Here is a 27,370-nt window from a genome sequence, read left to right as displayed (position 1 = left end):
AGAGCAGGAGGAGCTGAGCAGATTTTACATAGTCTTTCATCTGTATATTATAGAGCAGGAGGAGCTCTATACGTACAAAGAAAGTAGAGAAAAGTATACTTTATTCAAAAAGAATGCCTCACATGTTTTATGGGCTACCTAAATTATGGCTCAAAACTTCTTGATGATTACATAACTCATAAAAACATGTTGGGTGCCAATTAATCGGACCATCAGCAATAAGGTCTCCAATGTATACTCTAAGGCAGCACTCCAAACTTGTGCTGAAAACTGGGTGTCTTTATTCCATGATGCAACTTTCGGTAACACATCACCTTTTCAAGCTTAGTGTGAACCAGGGTCAGCTCCAGGTTTCAGCAGGCCCCTGTGCGACAGAGCCTCAGTAGGCCCCTTTGCAGTGAACTCATGTGGCGGCATTAAAAATTCAGAGCCTAAAAAAGTCTCCTGTTCCCTAAAATATTCCCTAGTTTATCATACCAAACAGCCCCCTCATAGATATTTTATTAAGTAATAAGCCCCCCTTACACCCTATGGATTAATTCGATACAGCCCCCCTCAACCCGATGGATTCCTTATGTAAAGCCTGATGTGCCAACCCCTCCACCCCCCAGCAGCCCTGGGCCTCGGCACTTGCCCAGGTATGCCCAGTGCTGGCCCTGTTGTGAACAATCAAACATATATAAGCAAACCTCTCATTTCATTGTAATGATTATTAGTTGTATATTGTGTCCTCAGGTAACATCATGCTAATGCATCACTGCTTTGTACTTTACACCTCGTCAGAAACTAATTTCAATATTACACTGTCTCTGCTCACACAGGCAGCGGCAGCCAAATCTATTCCCCTTCCTTGGATTGAAGTTTTAACAGGTGGGGCCCAGAGGGTGTCATGTGTGCCCACCTACCATATAAGGGGTAGGAAAACCAAAAACATGCAATGGTTAAAGGGGTTTTCCCATCTTGGCATTCACATTTAATTTAATTAATTTTCCACATGTAAACATGTGAGTCCCGGCACATTGGGAAGGCTCACGGGCTGAGCCCTCTCCATAGCCGGTATGTCTTTGCTGCATATTGCAAGCACCGAACTCGGGTGTTATCATGGCGATAGCCACTGGCAACGCTGCCGGCGCATGGGTGCCGCTATCTTGCTGGGGATTGTCGCTCCCCGTGACGTCATCGGGGGCGGCGATCCGTCGCCACGAGTCTCGGGTCTTCATTCATTGTAATGAATGAGGAGGAAAATCCCCATATACTGCCATACTGTAGTATGACAGTATATGATAGGACCGTACAGACACCCTAGGGTTAAAGTACCTTAGGGAATCTGAAAAATAGTAAAAATAAAATAATAATAATAATAATAAAAAAAGTTAAAAAAAAAAAAAAATAAAAAAAAAAAATTCAAATCACCCCCCTTTCTCTAGAACTGATATAAATATAAATAAACAGTAAAAATCATAAACACATAAGGTATCGCCGAGTCCAAAAATGGCAGATCTATCAAAAAATAATAACGTTTTTTCACTGAGTTTAACCCCGTAACAGAAAATAGCGCCCAAAGTTGAAAAATGCACTTTTGTTGCCATTTTAAAAAAATATAAGACTTCTATTAAAAAATTCTATAAAAAGTGATCTAAAGGTCGTACAGTCCTAAAAATGGCAGCATTAAAAACGTCATCAAAAGTCGCAATAAATGACAGCACCCACAGCTCCCTACACCAAAGTATGAAAAAGTTATTAGCGCCATTATAAAACCTATACAAATTTGTTATCCCCGTAATCGTATCGACCCAAAGAATAAAGTAGACCTGTCATTTGGGGCGCACAGTGAAATCCGTCAAATTCATGCCCACAAGAATGCGTTTTTTCACCATTTTCACTGCATTTGGAACTTGTCTGGCAGCATCTACTGTCTATTGTCTGTATTACTCTGATAAAATGAGTGGAGCTGAGCTACAGTAACCAGACCCAGCAGCGATGTCCAATGTACAGAATTGTGCTGGCACCAGGAGTCCGACACCCATTGAGAAGATACTAATGACCAGCACATTTTCCCCATTTCCTGTCTGTCAGCCTTTTAATTTTTCCCACAGTGGATTTTGCTATAGGCATCAACAATTGGAGTCTTGAGTGTTGTATCCCAGAGTAGGCACATTTGGGCTTTTTGTAAGGAAGATTTCTATGAATGGCCTTAATAGATCAGAAAACGATAGCGGGAATGCAGTCTAGGAAGTGTAGGTAAGCACATGCCATGCAGAGCATTTGTAAGTTATAGCACCTTCCCAGACACACTGGGGTGCACTTTAAAGGACATCACATGAAAGACAATGCATTAAACCACCATGAAGATGGATGACCCGTGTGGCAGACATGCTGGTGGCTTATACGGATGAATTACAGCACACATCTAAGTGGGAATCATCATTACGGCTGCACTAGAAGAGATTACCACATTCTACTAAATGAAATGTCTTCCCCGGCACTCAGCAGAATTACCCATCTGCTTACATCAGCAGCCATGGCCTGGAATACAAATCATTTTGGGATCTAATGTACTTAAAATGTTATGACCTCAAGACTCAACCCCTTTCACGTCCCCTTACTAGCTGCAATGCTTTATTATTCCAGGCATTTGAGGTCCTTGCATGTTCCCTCCGCCTTATGTTACCCATCCCCCAGAAGAGACCGATCTATTACCGTAAGTGGGAAATGTAAATGTGAAAGAGATTTATAAGTCTACGAGTAGTAGATGCCATTATTCTTATAGAGCCCATCACGTCTGTTAGCAAAATGGCCTTTGACTGCACAAAGGTGATGACCACTTTTTCGGTCACATTCTGGATACATATACTACAGAACCTCTAACGCGCTGACACAAACCTGCACTGCTAAAGGGTCTTTTATAGGGGAAATTTTTTTCAAAAAAACAAAAGTGTACAGCATGGAGGCCAGAGTATGACTACTACTACAGAGATACGTATACAGGCCACCTAGCTGACATACATACCTATAGGTGGACACCTGGCTGACATACATACCTATAGGTGGACACCTGGCTGACATACATACCTATAGATGGACACCTAGCTGACATACGTACCTATAGATCAGTGGTGGCGAACCTATGGCACGGGTGCCAGAGGCGGCACTCAGAGCCCTTTCTGTGGGCACCCAGGCCATTGCACCAGACAGGACTCAAAGAATCTTCCTGCAGTTCCAAGCAATTTAAAAGATGTTAAAGATATTAAAGTGATACTTACATCGCTACTTGGGATTGTAGGAAGAGGGAGAATGAGTAAATAGGGTTGAATTATCTTTGGAGGACCTTCTGTTGGCCCCACGTTTCTCTGTGTACAGAGGGACACTGGAAAGTAGCTAAAATGATGCAAATTTCCCATCTTGTCCTCAGGAGGTAAATATGATTGAAAGTTGTTGAAGAACAGGGAGCAATAAGTTACTGCTTTAATTTTTGGTTGGCACCTCACGATAAATAAGGGGGGTTTTGGGTTGCAGTTTGGGCACTCGGCCGCTAAAAGGTTCGCCATCACTGCTATAGATGGACACCTAGCTGACATACATACCTATAGGTGGACACCTAGCTGACATACATACCCATAGGTGGACACCTAGCTGACATACATACCTATAGGTGGACACCTGGCTGACATACATACCTATAGGTGGACACCTGGCTGACATACATACCTATAGGTGGACACCTAGCTGACATACATACCTATAGGTGGACACCTAGCTGACATACATACCTTTTTACCCCTTCATTGCCAGGTGGACACCTCCGTTACAGGCTACAGCACCTTTTACTAAAAGCAGTCATTTCCGATAAGTGACCATTTTTTTCTGATGATTTGTCATGGAACTTTTACATCCTACAATGTTCTACTGGCATATCCAAAGGATAGGTGATCAATACCCCAATACCATTTCAGCGAGTGCTGCCTTAAGTTTACAGCCCTGTGAAGCCATGCCCATTGTTTATAGGACAGCCCTGTTTAAAGGAAATCCACCATCAACATCAAGCATGGATAAACCAGGGACTCTTTCATAGATCCAGGCACCATGACTGTGGTAATAATCTTATATTTGTTATCCGTGGCTTTCTCCCTTCTAAAATCAACTTTTAAAATTATGCTAATAAACCAAAAGGGCCCATCTGTGCTACAGCTTCACAGGCTGTTACAACATGCAGGAGCACTTCCTGCCGCCCACTGTGTAAGCTAACAGCCGATATAGAGAGGGGGAAAATGCTGAGGGAACAGGGGAGGGTGAGACAGTATAACAGCCTGTGAAGCCACAGCAACGATAGACACTGTTAATGTCTCCCAGAGCGCTTAATTTTAAAATTAAAGAATATGACAAATCCTCCCATATTCACACATACCACTCATTACCAGTGATAAATATACTACAAAATTCTCTTCTACATCCTCCTCTCCAGCCCTGCTACATGTACAATCCACTTGTTTACTCTTCTAGCTCTTTCCTATTTTCTATGTAGGGTACGATGACATTTGCAGGGCCTTTTCACACGGCGAAGCTGAAGACTGATGTTTCCAGCTGGAATCCCCAGTGCCGAGGTTAAAATGGATGTCTCCCCAGAGCACAGCGTCGACTGCACAGTTACCATGGAAACGACAGTCGCTAGAGATTAGGAAAACAATGTTTTTAAAATAATATAATAAAATACATACAATGGAGGGGGGGGGGGGGGTAGAGAGGCTTTTGGGGAAATGTAGACGTTATACATGTCACCACTGACCAATGTGCATGATCGCAGGACCCATCACTTAACCCCATAGGCCAGTGATGGCGAACCTTTTAGAGGCCGAGTGCCCAAACTACAACAAAGACCCGCTTATTTATCGCAAAGTGCCAATACGGAAATGTAATTTGTGATTTATACTCCCTTCTCTGTCACAGTTTTCATTGATACCAGCACCTGAGGACAGCAATAAAGCAGAAAATTGTCCCAGGTAGAGCTGTCACTTTAAAATAGCTCTGTGCACAGCAAGTCCTGGGCTGTCTGGGACTGCAGGAAGATACCTGGAGTCCTCTCTGGGGATGGCCTGAGTGCCCACAGAAAGGGCTCTGAGTGCCACCTCTGGCACCAGTGCCATAGGTTAGCCATCACTGCCATAGGCCATGCAGGGTAGCCTACCACATCACAGCTTGCAAAAATGCCTATTTTATGTGGGATTTTTTTTTTTGTTGTTTTTTTTTTAATCTAAAGCTTCATTTAGTCCCCCCTTCTTTTTTCTCTGTCCATGTATGCCCCATGTGTGCTATTCACGCATTTAAAGGGGATGTGCAGTCACAAAAACTTATCCCTTTCCATAGGATAGAAGATTACTTGCCGACTGTTGAGGTTCTGATTTGTGGAACCCCCAATGGATCACAAGAACAGGGGTCCATTATAACCCAAATGAATGTAGTGCCCGGTCGGACATGCGTGTTGGCTATGGCAGTGACTGAGATAGCGGAGTATAGCGCTCATCTATCTCTGTGAGTGGCAGGGGGAGATTCAGGGGCAGATTTACTTACCCGGTCCGTTCACGATCCAGCGGCGCGTTCTCTGCGCTGGATTCGGGTTCGGCCGGGATTCATCAAGGTAGTTCCTCTGCCGTCCACCAGGTGGCGCTGCTGCGCTGAAAAGCATCTGAACGCGCTGGAGTTCACCAGGCCGGACCAAGTGAAGGTAAGCGTGTCCCAAGCGACACTTTTATTGTTTTAAATGCGGCGGTTTTTCCGAATCCGTCGGGTTTTTGCTTGGCCACACCCCCCGATTTCCGTCGCGTGCATGCCAGCGCCGATGCGCCACAATCCGATCGCGTGCGCCAAAATCCCGGGGCAATTCAGGGAAATCCGGCGCAAATCGGAAATATTCGGGTAACACGTCGGGAAAACGCGAATCGGGCCCTTAGTAAATGACCCCCACTGTGTCAGAAAACTGTTCTAGCTGCCCATGACCACCAATCGGAGCTCAGCTTTCATTTTTCCACAGCTTTTTATAAAACTATAGCTTTACTCAGATTGGTTTCCATGAGCAACCACATTTTTACCTCAGACACTCCTGATAAATCTCCCCCTGTAGAGTCCATGTGCAATCAGCTCTTCTTCATTTGGAGTACGATAGAAAGTTGTCCCCTATTACTCTGTTTCCCCGAAAATAAGGCAGCGTCTTATATAAATTTTTGCTTCTAAAGAGGCACAAGGCCTTAGGGTGATGCCACACATGGCGTTTTGAACCCGTTTTTTGTCCATTTTTAAGCAGTCCGTTAAAAAACGCATCAGTTTTTTACCATTTTTAATTAAGATAATTGGTAAATCCTGTCAAAAACGGATGCGGTTTTTCACAGACTGCTTAAAAACGGACCAAAAACGGGTTTAAAACGCCATGTGTGGCATCTCCCTTATTTTCAGGGGATGTCTTATTTTTCCAGGAACGGGAATTTACATTTATTGGTGCACAAGAAATCAACTTCTCAAACATCCTTATAACTCTCCAATCTCTGAACTATTGGAATATTTGGCTCCAATCTCTGTTTAGTAATGGCACTTTCCTTAATTTAAAAGATCTACTTCTACTAATGTACGGCTTGGGGGGAGATGTAGCAATGTCTGCCACTAGGTCTTATTTTCAGGGGAGGCCTCATATTTCTAAGATTTAACAAAATTGTACTAGGTCTTATTTTCCCATTTTAGGGGAAACAGGGTAACAGAAAAACTGGACAAGTGGTCTATCTTTAACATTGGGGTGCAACACACTTCTGTAATCCCTTTAAAGGATAACACACAGACCAATTCATTTCTATAGGCTAATGGACAAAGATGTGGTTTCATTCCCATGTTTGAGCTGACTTTCTAAGCCGCACAATTTAGAGCAGGCGACTCAGACGATCTCCGAGTCCAGCGAGGATTTCACAAGCCCGAGTTCTGCACATGTTCGTGTGCACATAGCTAAAATGATAAAATTGTAAACTACTATTTTTATCAATTCCTCAATTCAAAACCTTCTCTTAGTTACAATCGGATACCCCTTTAAGTTAGGCACAGCTGGTGTAATAACCACTCGAGCAGCGCTGCACTGAAATCATCACATTCAGCCAATTCCAGTCTGAAGTGATGGTTTTTATTGTTGAAATCACAGGCCTGGAGTAATTGTACCTATTTTCCCTGCCACTCTCCAGACATGACAGCTTTTGGATGGTCCTATAAAATAATGGGTAGATATCATTAATTAGTTGATGCTTCAGTCCGAGGCTTCTAGAGATCAGACCCCAGGACTGAATAGAGTAGGAGCCAGCGACGCAAAGACGACGACCGCTGTGAACGACTCTAATAGAAATACAGTTGTCAAGAACACACAGAGATCACAGATCGATAAAGCAGAAAGAATCACGTAGCCTTGACATTTATTGGTGGAACACTGATCGCTCCATCCAGTTCCAAAAAGGTTAGAGCAAAACAATAGAATTTCCGTTGTAGTTTATGGAATAATTTATTTGTCTGGGGAAAAAAATTGACTATGAGGGCGAAGTCAGAATTATTTATGTAAAACACAACAGTTCCACAACAAAAGGAGAATTTGTTATTGTATAGTTTTATGTATAATTGGTTTTCTTCTTGTTGTTAGGTTATATTGAAAGGGTATTCTGGTTCCCCCCATGCAGTCTTTGGGACTGACGACAGATCCTCAGGATAGGTCACCAGTATATGATTGATACTCTCTAGTGGTGGGGCCAAATATTACACAGAGACCTTACACGGGTCAAAACAAAGAAATCCAAAAAGAAAGAAATGAGCTAAAAGTTATTGTGCCATATCAAAGAAATTCCTTAACCACAGAATTTGTCCGGCGGAAGATAGTGGAGTACAGTGCTGAACCTGCAGGTGAATGGGATCCCCTTCTTGTGATCGTCCCAATAGTCAGACAATAGTGAGCAAGTTACGACCCATCCCATTTATCTTTGGCTTATCTAGGACGCATGTGAATGTTCCTCCTTGTCTGAGGACATATGTACTGCTTACAATTATCAGAGTAAATATAGAGAAGACATTCCATCAGGTATAATTAGGAGGGCCTTCTACTAGGACAGGGTTAAATCTAAGGACAGCAGGAAGACTTCTCAAGCCTGGAGCAGACATCTCAGCTAGGTGGTCACTGGTGGGGGAAGAGCCGGGTTACTGGAATCCTTACAATTTACATTGATGGCCACAGATGGCCTGAAGTGCTGCACATAACCACACATAGACATCTCAGGGACGGGAAAGCCACAAGAGACAGAACAGGAGAGATGAGATAGAGGTCAGGGAAAGGACGTGTCAGGATGGGTTCAAAAGGATGATGGGAAGATGTATTACAAGTTCTACTAGAAATGTGGCATTTTATGGGTTACTTCTCCTCTGCAAATACAAAAGAGGAAGATTAGAAGAAGAAATTGCCCCAGTGCAATGGAGAGGGGTTATATTAGGGCAGTGATGGCAAACCTTTTAAACACCAAGTGCCCAAACTACAACCAAAACCCACATATTTTTCACAAAGTGACAATGCGACAATTAAAGCTGCTTACTCACTTACTCACTGCTCTTTCACAGGTTTAAATTGTATAGGAACCTGAGGACACCAATACAGTAGAAAGAAGGAGAAGAAGTTTGGATTATCATTGTAGCTTCTTTCTAGGGTCCTGGGCTGCCCCCGGACTGCAAAAGGCCTTGAGTCCTGTCTGGCAAACCGTCCCCTGGGGTGATGGCAAGGGTGACCATATAGAGGGCTCTGAGTGCCACCTCTGGCACCCGTGCCATAGGTTCACCACCACTGCATGAGGGTATATGTAAGGTTTAAAGGGAACCTGTTAGCAGATATTCACCTAATGAACCACTATCATCAAGTTGTTGTGCAATTTAACACCTTGCAGTTCGTGTTTCATTCATGGCCCAATATGGGGGAATCATTCAGAATATCAACTTCAAAGTGAGATGTGAAATGGTTGCATAAAGTAATGGGGGAGAATAGTTTAGCACTGAAGTCAAGCTCTCCCCACCTCAGATCGCCTCCTATATTTTCATCAACATCATACACCAGGACTGCTTCAGGAGATCTGGTTAGCGATGATCCCTGACATAAGGACATCAAATACCAACACGCTTGACTTCAGTGCCAAATTCTGTGACTTTATACAACTAGTGTAAAACTCACTTCAAAGTGGATTTTCTGGATGTGGCCGCCACAGGCCATGAAAGAAACATGAGCAGGAAGGTGTTAACCTGTTTGACAACATTCTAGTAGAGGTTAATTAGGTCAATTTTTGCTGACAGATTCCCTTTCACACACCAAGTGGAAAAGTGACTTCCAAAAATACATTATACACCCAGGACCTCTTTTATTTGCTTTGTGTTTGGAAGGGGGTAACGGTAAAGGCATAACCTTACACAAGCTACCTATAAAAAAAAAATAAACTGGATGTACAGAAAATAAAACTTCATCGTTTGGAAAACCCACCCCTCCGGATAAATCCATAGACTCCAGGCGGCCGCACTGGGGTTCCATGCACAAGCACAATGCTACTTCTCCGAGCCGTGCTGGACCTCCGACCTCAGTGCTTCTCTAATATGTATGAGCTGAAGACCTCTACAGATGTCCCTGTGCATCTCTATGACCTGGCAATAGTGCAAACCGCCTATAAACTGTTGATACCTGCATCCAATAATTACATTAGCCGTTATAGACACAATAAAGGGATAAAACAACACAGCAATAGGATAGCGGATCCTGCTCTCTACCTCTAGGAGTAGTGAGATAGTTGGCTGATAATTTTACGGTACATTACAGTGACTGACTGACAGCGATAGTCCTTTAATTTTATCATTATATACGAAATTGTACACTTTTTAAGGACTTTTAGTGGCATATGCCCATTATGACTGTACCACAATGATTCAACAGCAGCTTATCTTTGCCAATAGGACTGAAAATAGAAGGACTGACAGGCAAAATGCTCGTCTCCATGCCAGCACTGCCCGCCAAGACTTCAGGAAATTTTAGAACAGAAGTGAGAGTTGGCACTAAGGCTTGAAACCCTGGCACTGCTGACGTAGGCGCCCATGCTCACTCCTGCCATCTGCACAGCATGTTCACATTAACCTCCACTCCTACATTAGTGAACCGGGTTCACCTAAATTATACATAATAGCAGGCTTTTTCCATTGGAAACCCTGATATCATGCAATCCTATAGAATAGCCATAGAGATTATGGGGCTCACGCGTCCTTGAGTTTCCTATGAAGACGGTTTTGCATAATTAGCTCCTTCACACTTTTTCACGTCTCTGCATTGTGATTCAGTGTTGCAGCACATGTACCACATTTGTGTTGGGTTTTACAAGCTCTTGTACGGTGTGGATTGTTTTCCTATAGCATGAATGGCTGAGCAAACAATTGCTTCCCCTTTCTCAATGACGTGCTAAGGTGCAGACCTTGAAGAAGAATAGCAGCAAAGCCTGAGAGATGTCTCCAGACTGCTTCAGTAGTTCTATCACCTAACACATCGCGTTACCCTGCTGTCAGAGGGGGGAAGGTTCTTCACAGCCATTGAACCATTGAACACAGGGCACCAAGCAGAAGAGTCAAGGAGAGCGAGCAGGGTCAGCTCCAGGTTTCAGGAGGCCCTTGGGCGACATAGCCTCAATAGGCCCCTTTGCAGCGTACTCACATGGCGGCATTAAAAACTCAAACAGTCTCCTGTTCCCTAAAATATTTCCTCCTAATCATCTCAAATACCCCCTCATGGCGATTTTATATACAGCCCCCTCACCCCCTATGGATTCTATACATACAGCTCCCCTCCACTCCCTTGGATTCCTTATGTACAGCCTTATGTGGGCCCCCCAGCAGCCCGGGCCCCAGGCACTTGCCCAGGTATGCCCAGTGCTGGCGCCGACCCTCAGGGAGAGTGTGTGGCACCATCTATATCAAAGCTCAGTGGTGGTAAAAAGGTCCATAATTCAATATTCATCATTCGTAATCCTCAAGGGAAGCCATTGTTACATCTCACCTGATCAGGTACAGAAATAAGACGCCACTTAGATCGGCCCAGACCCCGTCTCTTGACATGACATGAGATGACTGGCATTAGAGGAGGTTCCTCTAGACCTAGAGTGAAATTACATACAAGTCTTGTGCTGTTCCTTTGAGAGGACAACATACTGTGAAAGGTTATGATACAAGATGCCACTACATGTATACAGACTACACATAAACGTAACCTCCCATCTATACTGTAATCCTATACTACTGCCACATTACTATAGAATCAATGCGACTGTGAAACGCTGCAGGTATAGATTTGTTTCACTGTTTAATGGGATTATCAATCTATTTTTATTTTATTTTTTTTAGAGAATTTACACACATTTTAAAGGTTCTTTCTTTCCAGCACACCAGAAGGGATGATGTTACACCCACTGTTCATGTAACCGCTCAGTCAGTCACTTCCTCCCCCAGAAGTCACTTGCACACATAACCACTGAGGCCAGAGCAATCCGCTCGACCAATGATCCATTAGAAGCTTATGCTACGTGCACACAAACTTTGTTTTTGGCTTTGTATTAGCCAATGTTTCAACAGCTATGACGAGGCCCCAAGGATTTCAAAAGGCCTACAACGGAGATTGGCGAGTATGGCGCTCAGCCCCATAGAGATGAATGGAGTACATGGCGCATACATGACCGGCTGCTCTCTTCATCTCAGGCCATGCCGAAGGTACAATGTACCGCCGTTCTCATAATCCATGGGTTTCCCATCTCTGAGACCCCCACCCGTCAGCAAGTTAACCCCTATCCTGTGCATGGGGGCTAACTTGTATGTGTCTGGAAAACCCCTTTAAGGCCTGATATTGCACACAGGGTTTAGCTGGCCTTTCCTGCAGAGCTGGAAAGGCGAGTTAGGTTTTTATTATCTTTTCTACACCTGTCTGCTCCAGCATTTGTTGACGGTGGGCATGTCTGCATGTATAGCAATTTAGAAGTTTTCTACGCATCTTGAGTTAGTAGTCTGTGTCGTCACAAACAGGGTCTGTGTACTACACGTGGGTTACCCTCCATGAATACACAATAAACCATCTATCTTTAGTACGTGCTAGTTTCTCAGGCCCCCACAAGATTAATATCACACTGATTGTCGTGACTATGGAGAACTTCAATGCTCAGCCAAGTGTCACCAAACAGCTGTCCTCATTATAAGCCCATTAATATGGCTGCCGTATACACATGTATCTCAGATTACGCACAAGTCACCCTCTGAAACGGATTAACTATTAGTGTAAACCACAAACTTCTCTCCCTACTACAATCCAAAGAATAATGTGATGCATATCCCAGCATGAGCAGATCCTGAGATCTTCGTGATACCAAGACTGGGGCTTTTGTTCCTTTGTCCATTGTCTACATGGACAATGGTCACTAGCGCTGAATGAGAAGGTGTCTATTATATGTATAATCCCATTGAGCCTCCCCCGGGGAGGTCTTCTATTAACAACATAGGGTTATGTGTACATATGTACACAATGGAGGGCAGGCAGCAATGTAATCTCCACGTGATGGAACATGGCTGCCCCCTGCAAAGCCAATCCCCAGGGAATGTACCTAGGGACAACACAGTCACAAATCACTAATGGATGTAAAAAAACACTACTTCTGAAAGTACTTTTAGATGTAGCAGGGCAGAGTATACTAGACGTTGTATATAGGACTGCTGGGAAGCACAAGTTTGGCAGATTGGGCTCTGCTACATCTAGAGTTTTAGCGCAACATGAGCCGGATTCCCGGATACAACACAGATATTGTGAAACATTTCCCACAGAACAGGTGATACGATGAAATTGGTACAAACACGCAGCTGTGTGTCAGCGTAACACACCAATTATAGTATTCGCCTAGCTCTATGAGAAGTCACATTTTCCAAACAGCCCCAGAATGAATCAAGTGATATTTCGGGCATTGTGTTGTGCCAGTTCTGCAGGGCATTGCATTGGCATACAGTATACACTAACCCCCAGTAGACCATGTGATCGTCAACCTTCTCTCCGGAGATTTCACACAAAGCTAAATGTTTCTCCATGCTGCAGTGATGTCATTATTTTCCTCTAGGTAACTGGCATGTAAAGCGTGAATAACAAGCCCGTGCCCCGCTGGGTATACACCATGTACCTTTGCATCATGACACTCCGTGTCCGCCTATTGTAAAGTGTTCCATATTGCGGCACTTGGTACGAAAAGCCAGCGTTTTATCAAACACAAAGAAAGTAGGGTTATCATTTTATACAGCAATGATATGACATGGGCAAAAGCAGGCAGCAAACATTGCGCCAAACAAAGAGCCTTTGTTTACATTAGGAGATGCTCCAGGGATCCCCCGGGATCTATAATGCCAACGCTGACACAACCGCTATCAATTACTGTACACTTCAATGCCTATGATGAGTAGATGTCACCGTATAGTATACACACATCCACAGCTACATTTTCATTTGTCCATGATCTACGTGTCCACATACAGAACTGATGTTCAGCTCTTGGGTCTACTAACAAAGTGTGACACAAAGGCTGGATGTAAACTGGGCTAAAATATAACAATATTATAGCAGCGATACAAATAATAGTAATGAAAGGCCATTTACTTTTGGAGTCACAAGCTATTGTACTCCGCTGCTATATGCCCAGGAGGAAGAATAATAAATGAGAGACAAGTCTGCTGACAAAGCGCTGCCCTACCTGAAGCTTCATTTTCCAACATGAATGCATCAGAGTATCCGTATTAAAGCTCCTTCCTCTCGCATGACTCCAGTAATCCCGACTAAAAGGATGAGGTCTGTGCACATCTGCCGTCTGCCCTACATTCGCCTGTAGAGGGAGAGGAAAAGTTGACTTGCCTGGGCTTGTTAAAAGCCGGCTAGGGCTAGCAAGTAAGAGGAGAGTGGCCGGAGCACTTCCTCCAGCTGATTCCTGTGACAAGAGGCAATGGATGAATAATGTATGTGCTCCTCTTTATCCTCCTTCAAGGCCCACTGCCCCCGCCTCCAACTAGTGCTTTCGTGAGCTGTGAGGTTGCAGCCAGTCCTGTGTTGACAACCGCATTAGAAATGCAGCCTCATAAGGCTCAGTGAGGATAGCCACCTACAGGGGGGCGGACAAGGAGACACAATCATGGACAATTCACTCATGAACTTCACAAAGTGCATTTATTATGATGGACTGCACATAGTAACCCTAGTTATATATAAAATATATGGTATAATATAGCCAGTAAAATATCTAGAAAGCCATACTATGGACGTAATGTCTGATAATGCATGTATCTAAAATAAAGCCTGTATCACAAAGACCCTAAACAATGGGGCACATTTACTAAGGGTCCGAATCACGGTTTTCTGCCGGGTTTCCAGAATTTTTCCGATTTGCGCCGAATTGCCCCTTGATTTTGGCGCTCACAATCGGATTGGGGTACATCGGCGCCGGCTTTAGCGAATCCCGGCAGAACCCAAATCAGCGTCAGAGAACGCGCCGCTGGATCGCGACTGGACCGGGTAAGTAAATCTGCCTCATTATGTCACTGCAGATATTTGGCACGTTCCACCACATTCTGATAAAATTGACCCCTGTTCCAAAATGCTGCCACAACCCCTCCCTCCTGACGACTATAGGTCATCAATATCAGAGCATGGGGAACATCATTCCCCTGTTACTTTTTACATTTCCTGAAGATAAGACATTAATATAAAAATATAAAGGGGTTTGAGAACAACTTTCCAAAAATTGTATTAGTTTAATTTTATTTTCATAGTCTTTGTTAGGGAATTCATGTAAATTCAAGATGGTCCTGTGTATACTGTGCTCTACTCTTGTGCGGAAACATTACATGGTGTGTCTTTGGACGCATTCTGCCTTTAAATTCTATTTTGAGATGCAATTCAAAGGACGGTGGGGAGGAGTTTGGCCCGACCCCATATGTGTTTTTAGTAAACCGCTTGTGATTCGCAGTGGGGAGGAGTTTGGCCCGATCCCATATGTATTTACAGTGAAATGCTTAATATTGGTAACGAGGGCCACACATAAACAAGTTACCAATACGAATACATGTGGTTCTAGCTTTAAACACACACTGTAAACACATAAGCTGCAGGGCCAAACTCATCCCCACACCCTGTGTATTGTAGTGAAACGTAGCGCATGAATGTGAACAGACCCGTCTGACATGCCCAAAACACTTTTTTTTTCAAGGGGAATGGGGTGGAAGAACTAATAACCAGGCCAATCATATATCCAACATGATAACAGATATGAAAATAGGATTGGAGAAAATAAATTCCCCAAATCTGCCATCAATCATCTTTGTTATATCTAATTACTATTATAATAGTTATCATGGGGAAATAAGGATGTGCATTCACAATTCATTTTATTGGATTATTATAAATATATTTAATTCCCTTAATGTGATTGTCCCTATAGATGGTATTATACACATTTTACCCTTCTTGTGTAATTTACATGGATATAAGCAGGAGCGTGGCTACACCAGTTGTGTAGAGAAGTGTCGGCTTGTAAGGGAGTGCTGAGCTCTCACTGCGCTGCCACTGACCAGAGCCTTCTACACAATGGCGCATGCGCATGACCCCCAGTGACATTAAAACTCATCATCAAGTATTATAGCTGGTTTATACAGCACATCACACTTTAGTGACCCTTACAGGATGGTGGTTCTTATAGATCAGCCCACTAGCTAATGGACATAGAGAAGCAAATTTCTTGGGAAAGGAGTAGGTCCCTTTGATTTCAGCAGTTTAAGTACCTTTGGAGGTTCTTCAAAGGTCCTAGAAGGGTTCTTGTACATGTGTGAAGAGAACGCACACATTCACAAGGATTTCGGATGAAGGACTCTTTCTTTCTTTTTTATTTTTTTGGTATGGGGACCAGAGGGCTGTCCCACTCCCTGGTAGATGTCCAGCAGGTGGTGTGTGCGAGAAATAAGGAGGGAGAGGCTGATGTACTGGTTCTCCCTGGGGGAACCCTTGAGTGTCTGTAGGATGAGTCCCTAAGTAATGGATGGGAAGCCTGAGGTGGTAGACAGCCGTATTCAGGGATCAGATGGAGGCAACGTAGTGCAAATCAACTTACAGTTCTTTATTGAACAGCAGGCAACGGCTCATAAACGGTTAAACAACATGTTCTGAAAGGTCATGGATAATGATGAGCGAGCACTAAAATGCACGGGTACTCGTTATTCGAGACAAACTTTTCCCGATGCACGAGTGCTCGTCTCGAATAACGAGCCCCATTGAAGTCAATGGGAGACTCGAGCATTTTTCAAGGGGACCAAGGCTCTGCACAGGGAAGCTTGGCCAAACACCTGGGAACCTCAGAAAAGGATGGAAACACCACGGAAATGGACAGGAAACAGCAGGGGCAGCATGCATGGATGCCTCTGAGGCTGCTTAATCGCACCATTATGCCAAAATTATGGGCAACAGCATGGCCATGACAGAGTGACAGAATGAAGCTAGATAGCATGTAAAACATCCAATAATTGACCCTGACACTATAGGGGACGGCATGCAGAGGCAGTGGCAGCAGCGGCAGGCTAGAGAGTGGCATGGCGACATACCCTAAATGGACTCAGGCTTCAAACCAATGGGTGGCAGAGAGGAACCAAAGGAGGTGAGCAAGAAGCGCTGAAATTATTTCCTCTGTGAACAAAAGGTTGACGGTATATTTAGTCGATAACACAGCATGGTGGCGACATAGTGACCAAGTTCCATAACGTATCTGGTGAAACACCCGAAAAATGAGCCTGACACAGCTCGTTTGATAATGGGACGACATTTGGAGGCAGCCATGGAGAGGACTTCCATTATTAAGAGCGACAGTATGGGGCATCCATATTGTGCTGCTATGATTGCAACTGCAGGTCTCCAGCATGGCGGCGACAGACGCGCCGAGTTCCACTATGTATGTAGTGAAACACCTGAAAATTCTGCCTGACACAGCTCGTTTGATAAGGGGACCATGTATGGAGGCAGTGAACTAGTAGTAGATTAAAGGTGCTGCAGTTAAAACTATGTTAGTTGGATCTTGGGATGGAGCTGGCACTCCGCTGCCAGGCGAGCTTTCGCCAATCCAAGCCCCTGTCTCTAGGCTACTCCCCAAACAGCACTTCTAAGAACCTTTTGTATAAGATCAAGTGTAGTAGCGTTCTTATAAGTTTGGGATATAGCGGGTGAGGGGAATGTAAACAGATGCGCAAGAAGCGCTGAAATAATATCGGTAAATGGTAAAAGTTTGGCAGTATATTTTGTGGATTACACAGCAGGGTGGCGACAAAGTTAACAAGTTTGATGTGGAATGCCCTGTAATAGCTCTTGGGCGGTGTGTGCCTTTTATCGCCTAGGCTCAGCAGTTTGAGCACCGCCTGCTGTCGCTTAGCGACGGCACTGCTGCTGTGCCTAGAGCTAGCGAATGATGGCGCCATGCCCACGGATGGTAATTCGGAGGAGGAGGAGGTGGAGGAGGGGTGGGAGGAGGAGGAGGTATAGTAGGCCTGAAAGACCTGGACCGAGGTAGGCCCCGCAATCCTCGGCGTCGGCAGTATATGACCAGCCCCAGGGTCAGACTCGGTCCCAGCCTCCACCAAGTTAAGTGTAGTAGCGTTCTTACAAGTTTGGGATATGGCGGGTGAGGGGAATGTAAACAGATGCGCAAGAAGCGCTCAAATAATATCGGTAAATGGTAAAAGTTTGGCAGTATATTTTGTGGATTACACAGCAGGGTGGCGACAAAGTTAACAAGTTTGATGTGGAATGCCCTGTAATAGCTCTTGGGCGGTGTGTGCCTTTTATCGCCTAGGCTCAGCAGTTTGAGCACCGCCTGCTGTCGCTTAGCGACGGCACTGCTGCTGTGCCTAGAGCTAGCGACTGATGGCGCCATGCCCACGGATGGTAGTTCGGAGGAGGAGGTGGAGGAGGGGTGGGAGGAGGAGGAGGCATAGTAGGCCTGAAAGACCTGGACCGAGGTAGGCCCCGCAATCCTCGGCGTCGGCAGTATATGACCAGCCGCAGGGTCAGACTCGGTCCCAGCCTCCACCAAGTTAACCCAATGTGCTGTCAGCGATATATAGTGGCCCTGCCCGGCAGCACTCATCCACGTGTCCGTGGTCAGGTGGACCTTGTCAGAAACGGCGTTGGTCAGGGCACGGATGATGTTGTCTGACACGTGCTGGTGCAGGGCTGGGACGGCACATCGGGAAAAGTAGTGGCGGCTGGGGACCGAATACCGAGGGGCGGCCGCCGCCAGGAGGTTGCGAAAGGCCTCGGTCTCTACCAGCCTATAGGGCAGCATCTCCAGGCTAAGCAATCTGCAGATGTGGACATTGAGGGCTTGGGCGTGCGGGTGGGTTGCACTATATTTCCTTTTCCGCTCCAGCGTCTGGGGTATGGAGAGCTGAACGCTGGTGGATGCTGGTGGTTTAGCATTCATATGCCTGCGCATACTAGTGGTAGTTAAGCTAGTAGTGGTGGAACCCCTGCTGATCCTGGTTTGGCAAAGGTTGCACACCAGAGTCCGTCGGTCATCCGGTGTTTCCTTAATGAACCTCCAGACTTCTGAAAATCTAGCCCTCGCCGCGGGAGCCCTCGCCACGGGAGCTTCACTACGTGACACATTTGGCGCTGATGCACCAGCTCTGGCCCTGCCTCTCCGTCTGGCCCCACCACTGCCTCTTCCAACCTGTTCTGGTCAAGGACTCTCCTCAGTCTCAGAAGCACTGTGTTCACCCGGCCTCTCAACCCAGCTTGGGTCTGTCACCTCATCATCCTCCGATCCCTCAGTCTGCTCCCCCCTCGGACTTCCTGCCCTGACAACAACTTCACCACTGTCTGACAACCGTGTCTCCTCATCGTCCGACACCTCTTTACACACTTCTTCCACTACGTCAAGAAGGTCATCATCACCCACAGACTGCGACTGGTGGAAAACCTGGGCATCGGAAAATTGCTCAGCAGCAACCGGACAAGTGGTTTGTGACTGTGGGAAGGGTCCAGAAAACAGTTCCTCAGAGTATGCCGGTTCAAATGCTAAATTTTCCTGGGAGGGGGCAGACTGGGGGGGAGGAGGCTGAGGTGCAGGAGCTGGAGGAGTGCCGATTTCGGTGACATGGGTGGACTGCGTGGAAGACTGACTGGTGGACAAATTGCTCGAAGCATTGTCGGCAATCCACGACATCACCTGTTCGCACTGTTCTGGCCTCAACAGTGCTCTACCACGAGTCCCAGTAACTTCAGACATGAACCTAGGGAGTGTAGCTCTGCGGCGTTCCCCTGCTCCCTCATCAGCAGGTGGTGTCTCACCCCGCCCAGGACCACGGCCTCTGACCCCTGCAGTAGTTGGACGCCCACGTCCCCGCCCTCGTCCTCTACCCCTAGCCCTCGGGTTAAACATTTTGAAAATGAAACTTTAATTTTTTTTTTACTTTTTTTTGTGTTTTTTTTTTTGTTTTTTTTGTGTTTTTTAGTTTTTAAAACCAAACGATGCTATCCTATTGCTATGGCTATTTTCTAGCCAAGTATGAAAGCACACTGCTATGCCAGATGAGATGACGCTGAGTTATGAAAAAATAAACGTAAAATAAAAAGTAAATGGCAGACTGTGCCTAATTGAAATCCAACCCCTAATAAATTGACCCACTTCGGTCTTTGCGATGGATATGTGCGTCACTAAGCGCTAAACACAACGGTCGCAAGTCTCACTGCAAATTCCTCACAATATGGTAGTAGATGCACTACAGCAAGGCCAGCCACCAGCAGATCAACCAGAAATAAAATATATAACGCTATTGTAGGCCTAAGTAAGCCGTTTGGATTCTCCTATGGCTATTTTCTAGCCAAGTATGAAAGCACACTGATGAGATGACGCTGAGTTATGAAAAAATAAACGTAAAATAAAAAGAAACTGGCAGACTGTGCCTAATTGAAATCAAACCCCTAATAAATTGTCCCACTTTGGTGTTTGAGGTGGATATGTGTGTCACTAAGAGCTAAACACAACGGTAGCAAGTCCCCCTGCAAATTCCTCACAATATGGTACTAGCTGCAAATTAAAATAAAAAAAGTAGAACGTTATTGTAGCCCTAAGAAGGGCTGTTGGGTTCTTGGAGAATCACTCCTGCCTAACAGTAAGCTAATAGAACACCCTAACGCTTTCCCTGACCAGCAGCAGCTCTCTCCCTAGCGGCATCCAGACACAGAATGATCCGAGCAGCGCGGGCAGGGGCTAGTCTATTCCAGGGTCACCTGATCTGGCCAGCCAACCACTGCTATCGACGTGTAAGGGTACCACGTCATGCTGGGTGGAGTGCAGAGTCTCCTGGCTTATGATTGGCTCTGTTTATGGCCGCCAAAAAGCAAAACGGCGGGAGATGCCATTTTCTCGAGCGGGCGAAGTATTCGTCCGAGCAACGAGCAGTTTCGAGTACGCTAATGCTCGAACGAGCATCAAGCTCGGACGAGTATGTTCGCTCATCTCTAGTCATGGAGAGTTAGTCTGCAGGAATGGTGCACACAGCCTGATGGCAGATGCAGGGATGGTTCAGGGAGAACTGTGTCCAAGTAGTGGAAGCTGCAGTTCTGGGATTGAGTCTCCTGACTTGCCCTGGGTGCCAGACAGTAGGACTGAGGCACTGCATATTCTTAGGGTTAATGGCTGAGGCAGCACCAAAGGTCTGCTGCTCACTGAGACCTGAGACCATGTGCTCTCACCCAGCAGAGGCTTTTATACTCCCCCTGGTCAGGTGGTAGCACCTCTCCAATCACACTCCAGCCGACATAGCAGGAAGATCATTGGTTGATTATATACACCAGTTAACTGTTGCCTTTCCAGGCAGTATCTACAGCTGCAATTACACAAAGTTCTCCTAGCATTATCTTCTGCGCAGGCTCACCAGATAGATCCTGACATGGAGAGGGTGCTATTCGCAACTACCCCCTTGCGTTGGCAGGGATGTTGCAACAATTTATCACATTGACAACAATGGAAGGGCCATATAAGGGAAATGTGTATTTCTGCACTTTTCTGAATTCCCCTTTATGAAATTAACCCCCTTTGTCTGTATTCGCAGACAGAACTAAACCTCTACCTCCTTTCACTTTTGCCTGCTACCATGGAAACTAGACAGCATGTAAACACTATTGTAGTTCCTATGGAAATCAACTGGAAAAGGAAGAGACACTGCCAGACATTGCCTCTATTTCTGTGATTTTAATAAATGACAGAACACTGTGGGGTGCACCTAAGAATGTCCATCTCTTCATGTGAGCGATTAACTCTTTCTATCCACTAGTAGAAAGCCTGTAGGTGATATTATGGTTAAGATGAGAGTATAAGCTTTAAAAATAAGTTGTGGATTATACACAGGATATATATAAGTGGTGATCAGGTGAAACGGGATCAGGGATTTTGAGAAATCAGCACATGGTTCTGACACTTAGCTCAACTAAATGTGGGGAATATGTCACTGAGAAATAACCATATTAGAAAGCACCTTTTTATATTAAACTTTTTTTTTATTGTTCCATTTCACTATATATATTTAACACTAATTATAATATTATAACACTAATTCTATATCTTGCCATTTTCATTCTGACCACTAGGCCTCAGCATACTCTGACACATGCTTCTTCTGAGGAGTTTTCTTTACAGCAGTCACCTCATTTACATCACAGGCAAGACAGACCGGATTCCAATAGAAGATAAAAAACATCTATAGAAAACACCATCATTACACTCACTACTGACAATAGAGGATGTCCCAGAATGCCCAGACAAATAGACTCCTGCACTTTGGCTGCCCCCATAACCACGTACTGAAGGTACCGTACATGTAAAATATCTACAATTTAAAAAAAAAAACACATAATATTTGTTTAAAAGGCTGACATCACATTTTTTGTGTACGTTCAGCATATAAGTCGGGATAGCTCCCAGGTATATGCCAAGCCTATACATAGACATAGTATATATAGTGGCAGACGGAGGGATAGTTTTTTGCCTCTGTCCAACCACTATACGTTGTATCTGGTGACAAAGGCAGGATGTAAAGACGCAGCAAGCTACATGTTACCATGCTGCTCCCTTCTACTGAGCGACGTATGGGCCTATAGGGGGTGGCGTGGATACAGCATATTGCATTTATCCTCAAGGCTAGCTGAGCAGATATGTCTCTCAGAAGCAAGGGGACCCGGTGATGTCACTTTCCATATAAGGACAGTGATGTCACTGGGGAATCCCCCCACCGTACATTCTAACATAATGTGAAGCCAGCTTTACCTGGTTTTAGGAAGTACAAAATAAAATCAGAGATAAATCCCCTTTAAGGTATCCATACACTTGTCTGGTAGACTGCTATGTCCTCCCACCAACCATATACATGCAGTGTCTGTTCCAATAGAGACAGTGAGCTGCTGCCAGGTACCTTTGGCAGTAGCTTATCTCAAGAGGGAACACAAAGAAAGGTAACATGCCTGATCCTGACTTCCCATACACCAGGTTTACAGCTTCAGCTAGCTGCTCTATAATATGTATGGGCATTTTATCCTTCATGGAGTTTTTTTGCCCGTTTACCTACTAATGATCAGTCAAAGCGCGACTCCCAGCACCCCCACCAGTCAGCCATGTAGAGCTGTGGACGTAGCAGAGAACTTGGTCTGTAGTCTATGGACTGGAACGACGCAGCGCAGGCGCAAGAAGTCAAAGAAGTGACTGAGTTCTGTCTTCTGGCTCATATACATGGAGCTCTTCCTGCTTCCGATTCTGTCCATATGTAGCAGCAAGCAGCCGATAGGTGTTGTACCTCCACTAATCAACATCAGATCTTATGGTCATTAGAGCTAAATAGTCCAAAAAATCTTTAAACCATTATAACCACTACATAGGAACTGGGGATAGAATCCAGAACATTTCAGTATCATAAATCTGCCTAAGAAGATTGCCAAGACACATGTATCTCATCCTACTGATGACTGTTCAAGACATCTGATATAAATTAGTAATAATCTAAAATCGAAAGGCAAAATAACATTCACATTTTGGCTGCTGTCACTTTAAAGATGTTTTTCCAAAATAATCATACCAAAAAAATATTGTAAGAGCGATTATTGACCAATGCAGTTTCACTTTCGTTGTAGGGTAGATTTCAGCACAGTGAGAAAAGCTGAAATGGTAGAGCTGGAAGGTACGGATTTATCAGATGGGTAATTCCCATCGACCAATTTTTGATTATCTTTTCCAAAAACCCTGATGATATGGACAATGATATATTAATATTGGATATTTCCATTTCTCACTTCATGTGGGCAATGGAGTTCAATTGCCGATTTTAGAAATATGATTTAAGCAAAATACAAGCATTAATATTAATAATAATACTAATAAAGATGTCAACAGAATAAATAGCGGAGTAGCTTCAATAACATAAAAAACAAACCGGGTCCCATATGACCAGGAAACAGGTCTTTGTTATGTTGTTTCTTCTTGAAAAGAAAGAAGAAAAAAAAACGCAACCTCAGCACAAGGCAGAATCACACTGCAGGAAATTGACTTGGCGTACCAATTAATATTTATCACAGAAATTAATTGAACTTCACGCTCAACTGCAATTCCTGGAAGATATTCTTAGGGGAACAAGAACTGAGGCTCTATTTCCCCAAACCTATTCAAACAAGAGGACACTGTATGGAGGTGGCGGAGCTTATATAGATTGTGGTTATATTATGTGTGTGGCCATATATACCAAGCTGCTTGACATCTAAATGCCAGATCAATCGTTTCCCATTTTCAACGTTGGGGCAACCATATGGATTAGATTGAAGGGTGGCACCAATAAAATAGGCAATTTGGCAAAAATGAATGTATTATTTATGTTCAGCTTTCCTCTTCCCAAGAATCTTCTATAAAGGAATACAGGTCCCTTCTGGTCACTTTATACTCCACTACTTATGCAATTAACATTTAAGCGTTTTAACACTGGCCTTAGCAGCCCCATCCCATTCATTCAGACGTGACCTCTGGGGGACTGGAAGCACGGGAGATATGGTGAAGACATTGGATCATAGGGGCTTCCAAATTCAGTACAAAACCTGGTTTCTTGGATAACCTTTCACGGAGAAGCTGTCCACTTGATCTAATCTATATTTGCAGAAATGTCCATATGCTAAAACTTTTACATGGTTCGGTGCCACATTTTTAATGGTATGTTCCCACCATGCACTGAAAAGAATGCATTAGTTACTCATCGGTAATTTGATTTCCATTAGTCCACCATTACGGCCCACCTTGAGAAGGATGCCACTTGACCTCTGCAGGGACAGGAAGAAGAGAGGTTAGAGGTCCCCTCTAGTCTTTTAATTTTTATGGAGGGATTACTGCCTGTAGGACTTTTCGTCCAAAGGATAAATCCTTTGAAGAAGGTAAGTCCAGACGATAATGCTTTGAGAATGTGGAGAAGGTGGTCCAAGTTGCAGCCTTGCAGATTTGTTCCAATGAGGCTCCTCTTCTCTTTGCCCAGGATGTGGATACAGCTCTAGTTGAATGTGCTCTTATTCCTGAAGGTATTGGTGTCTTCTGGATGTCATAACATGACGAAATTGTCATTTTCAACCATCTCGCGATGGTCGCCTTCCTCCCCTTGTTTTTCCCCTGAAATTGGATAAAGAGGTTAGGATCAAAACGCCAGGATTCAGTAGCTTTTAAATACTTTATAACAGAGCGTCTTACATCCAACAAGTGTCATTCCTGTTCTCTTTCGGAGAATGGATTCTCACAGAAAGAAGGCAGTATAATCTCCTGATTCCTGTGGAAGTCCGAGACCACCTTTGGAACAAAATTTGGGTCCAACATAAGCACAATTCTGTCATCGAGAATTCTCATGCACGGCTCTTTTATAGATATAGCCTGCAGTTCCCCCAGTCTCCTGGCTGAGGTGATGGCTATCAAGAATACTGTTTTCAACGTAAAATTTTTAATACTAGATGTGTCAATAGGTTCAAATGGTTCTTTTACTAAGGTATTTAAGACCAAGAAAAGATCCCATGAAGAGGTCTTTTTAAGGACCTGGGGTTTTAATCCAGAGGATGCTAGAATAAATCTTTTGACCCACCTGTGTTCGATGAGAGGCTGATGGAAGCAGCCACTAAGTGCCGACACCTGGACTTTTAAAGTACTGGTAGAAATATTCAACTCCAGACCCTTCTTTAGAAAGTCGAGAACCTGTAAAATATTTGGATTAGACTGACAAGGTGGCTAATCCGTACAAAAGGAAGAAAACTTCTTCCATATTTTGTAATATATTGCAAAAGTTACTGGTTTTCTACTTGCCTTCAGAGTTTTTATGACCTCAGTAGAGAGTCCCTGTGATCTTAGATAGTCTGATTCAGGATCCAGGCTGACAATTGCAGTCTTCCCGGGTTCAGGTGATGAATTGGACCTTGCAATAACAGGTCCCTTGATAATGGTAGTATTACTGGATCCTGCAATGTCAATGCCTTCTCAGCAGTGGGTACCAGCTTTTTTTCATCCAATTTGGACAAATAAATATGGTCCATATGTTTCCCTGATGTGTTTTTTCCAGGACTCTGGCAATCAGGGGAATAAGGGGGAAGTCGTAGGCAAGAGGAGTGTCCCAAGAATGAGAGAATGCGTCTAGATGTTTTTTGGTCTCCCTCTGTTTCCAGTGAGAAGTAGTGGTGGCACTTGGTGTTTTCTTCTGCCACAAATAAGTTAGTTTGAGGATTGCCCCAAAGAGATGTTAGGCTGTGGAAGATCTCTTCTTTTAGGCACCATTCGTCTGGGAGTCTCTCTTTCCGGCTGAGAAAACCTGCCTTCTTGTTCTCTGTACCCTTCAAGTGGGTGGCTGATATTGATAGTATGTGATCTTCCGCCAACAATTGATCTCACAGTATCAATAGATGGTGGTAAGCTAGAAGGCAAGTGTTTAAGTTAAGAGTCTCCCATACTGCTCGCAGTTCCCGATAGTTGGAAGATCTTCTCATGATTTTTTCTGTCCAAGAACCCTGGGCAAAATGGTGAGGCATCACTGCTCCCCAGCCGCTCTGACTTGATTAATTTCTATAGTAAAATCTCTTGACTAAATTAGATTCCCTCTGTCCTGGCCAATAATAAGCAGGTCGTCTAGGTATGGTACAATCAATACATCCTGCCGCCTGAGAAAAGCCACCACCTCTACCATCACCTTGGTGAAGGTTCTTGGGGCTGAAGATATGCCAAAAGGGAGTGCACAGAACTGAAAATGTAGTGTGGAACCCTCTGGAGATAGGACAGAAAACCTTAGGAATCTCTGGAATGATGGGTGAATGGGTACGTGATAGTATGTGTCCTTTAAGCCTATAGTGCACATTAATGCATTTTTGTGAATGATGTGTGTGGCTGATCTTAAAGACTCCATCCCGAATTTCCTGTAGACAATGAAATTGTTGAGTTGTTTTTAGGTTGATGATCAGTCGGTTTGCTCCATTCGGTTTCTTTACCAAAATCCTCATTTTTCTTGATCTCGTGGAACAGGAGTAATTACACCAGAAGATAGTAAAGAAGATATTTCTTGCCAAATGAGACTGTGAGACATTAAAGACATAGAAGCAAAAGGTGACATATATTTTGTGCTCTCCTTGTTGAGTTTGTGAGTGCCCCTTCTTTTGAAGAGAAACTGATTCCCTCTGCTGCAGGGGGGCTAAGAAGGCCGTCGCTGATTTTAGTAATGGAAAATTTTCCAAAATGTTTGTTCTTGGAGTTCCTTCTTTAATATAGACTCTAATTCATTTAACCAATATAGCAAATTTATTGCTACTGATGTAGCTGCCAAGTTCGATTTCAAACTCAACATGGATGTCTCCCAAGCTTTCCTCAAGAGAGTCTGATTTTCTGTTTTTTTTTAGCTGTGCTGCGTCCTCAAAGGGAAGATCTTAGTGACCTGCCCACTTTTGGGCACGAGTCCCACAATTTTGAGTCTTCGGTTTCGAAAATTAGCCTCTTCTTAAAATTTTTGGATGAGTTTTAGAGAAAGAAAAAAGAGTAGAGAGATGCGGGCACCACGTGTGTGAAAACAGTTTAAAATCAAATAGCAATGATCTTAGTAATCTGCTCACCTTTTTGGGTTGTACGGCCGGTACAACGCGTAGGGTTAGTTTAAGTAGTTTTTTCATGGAGGATTTTTGGCATCCTTCCTGGTTTTATCTTTCTGGCAAAGGGATTGCCGGAGAGAGGGATACAAATGCAGATATATGGCAATCTAT

The 27,370-nt window shown here is 44.2% G+C and overlaps 1 protein-coding gene across 8 annotated transcripts in view; it reads right to left on the bottom strand.

Moving 5' to 3' along the window:
* Positions 1-27,370, bottom strand: part of MARCHF8 (membrane associated ring-CH-type finger 8) — a 182,618-nt gene that overhangs the window by 36,738 nt on the left and 118,510 nt on the right. For 7 of the 8 annotated variants that reach the window (XM_072130870.1, XM_072130869.1, XM_072130871.1 and 4 more), the window contains one exon: positions 13,791-13,919. The exons of the other annotated variant lie outside the window; for it this stretch is intronic. In XM_072130870.1, coding sequence (XP_071986971.1) covers positions 13,791-13,919 — 129 coding nt within the window. The remainder of the gene's footprint in view (positions 1-13,790; positions 13,920-27,370) is intronic. 8 annotated transcript variants of the gene reach the window in all.

Source organism: Engystomops pustulosus, chromosome 11 (assembly GCF_040894005.1).
Source record: "Engystomops pustulosus chromosome 11, aEngPut4.maternal, whole genome shotgun sequence".
NCBI lineage: Eukaryota > Metazoa > Chordata > Amphibia > Anura > Leptodactylidae > Engystomops > Engystomops pustulosus.
Note: the sequence above shows the minus strand (reverse complement) of the source record. Positions and strands in the feature narration are given on the sequence as shown.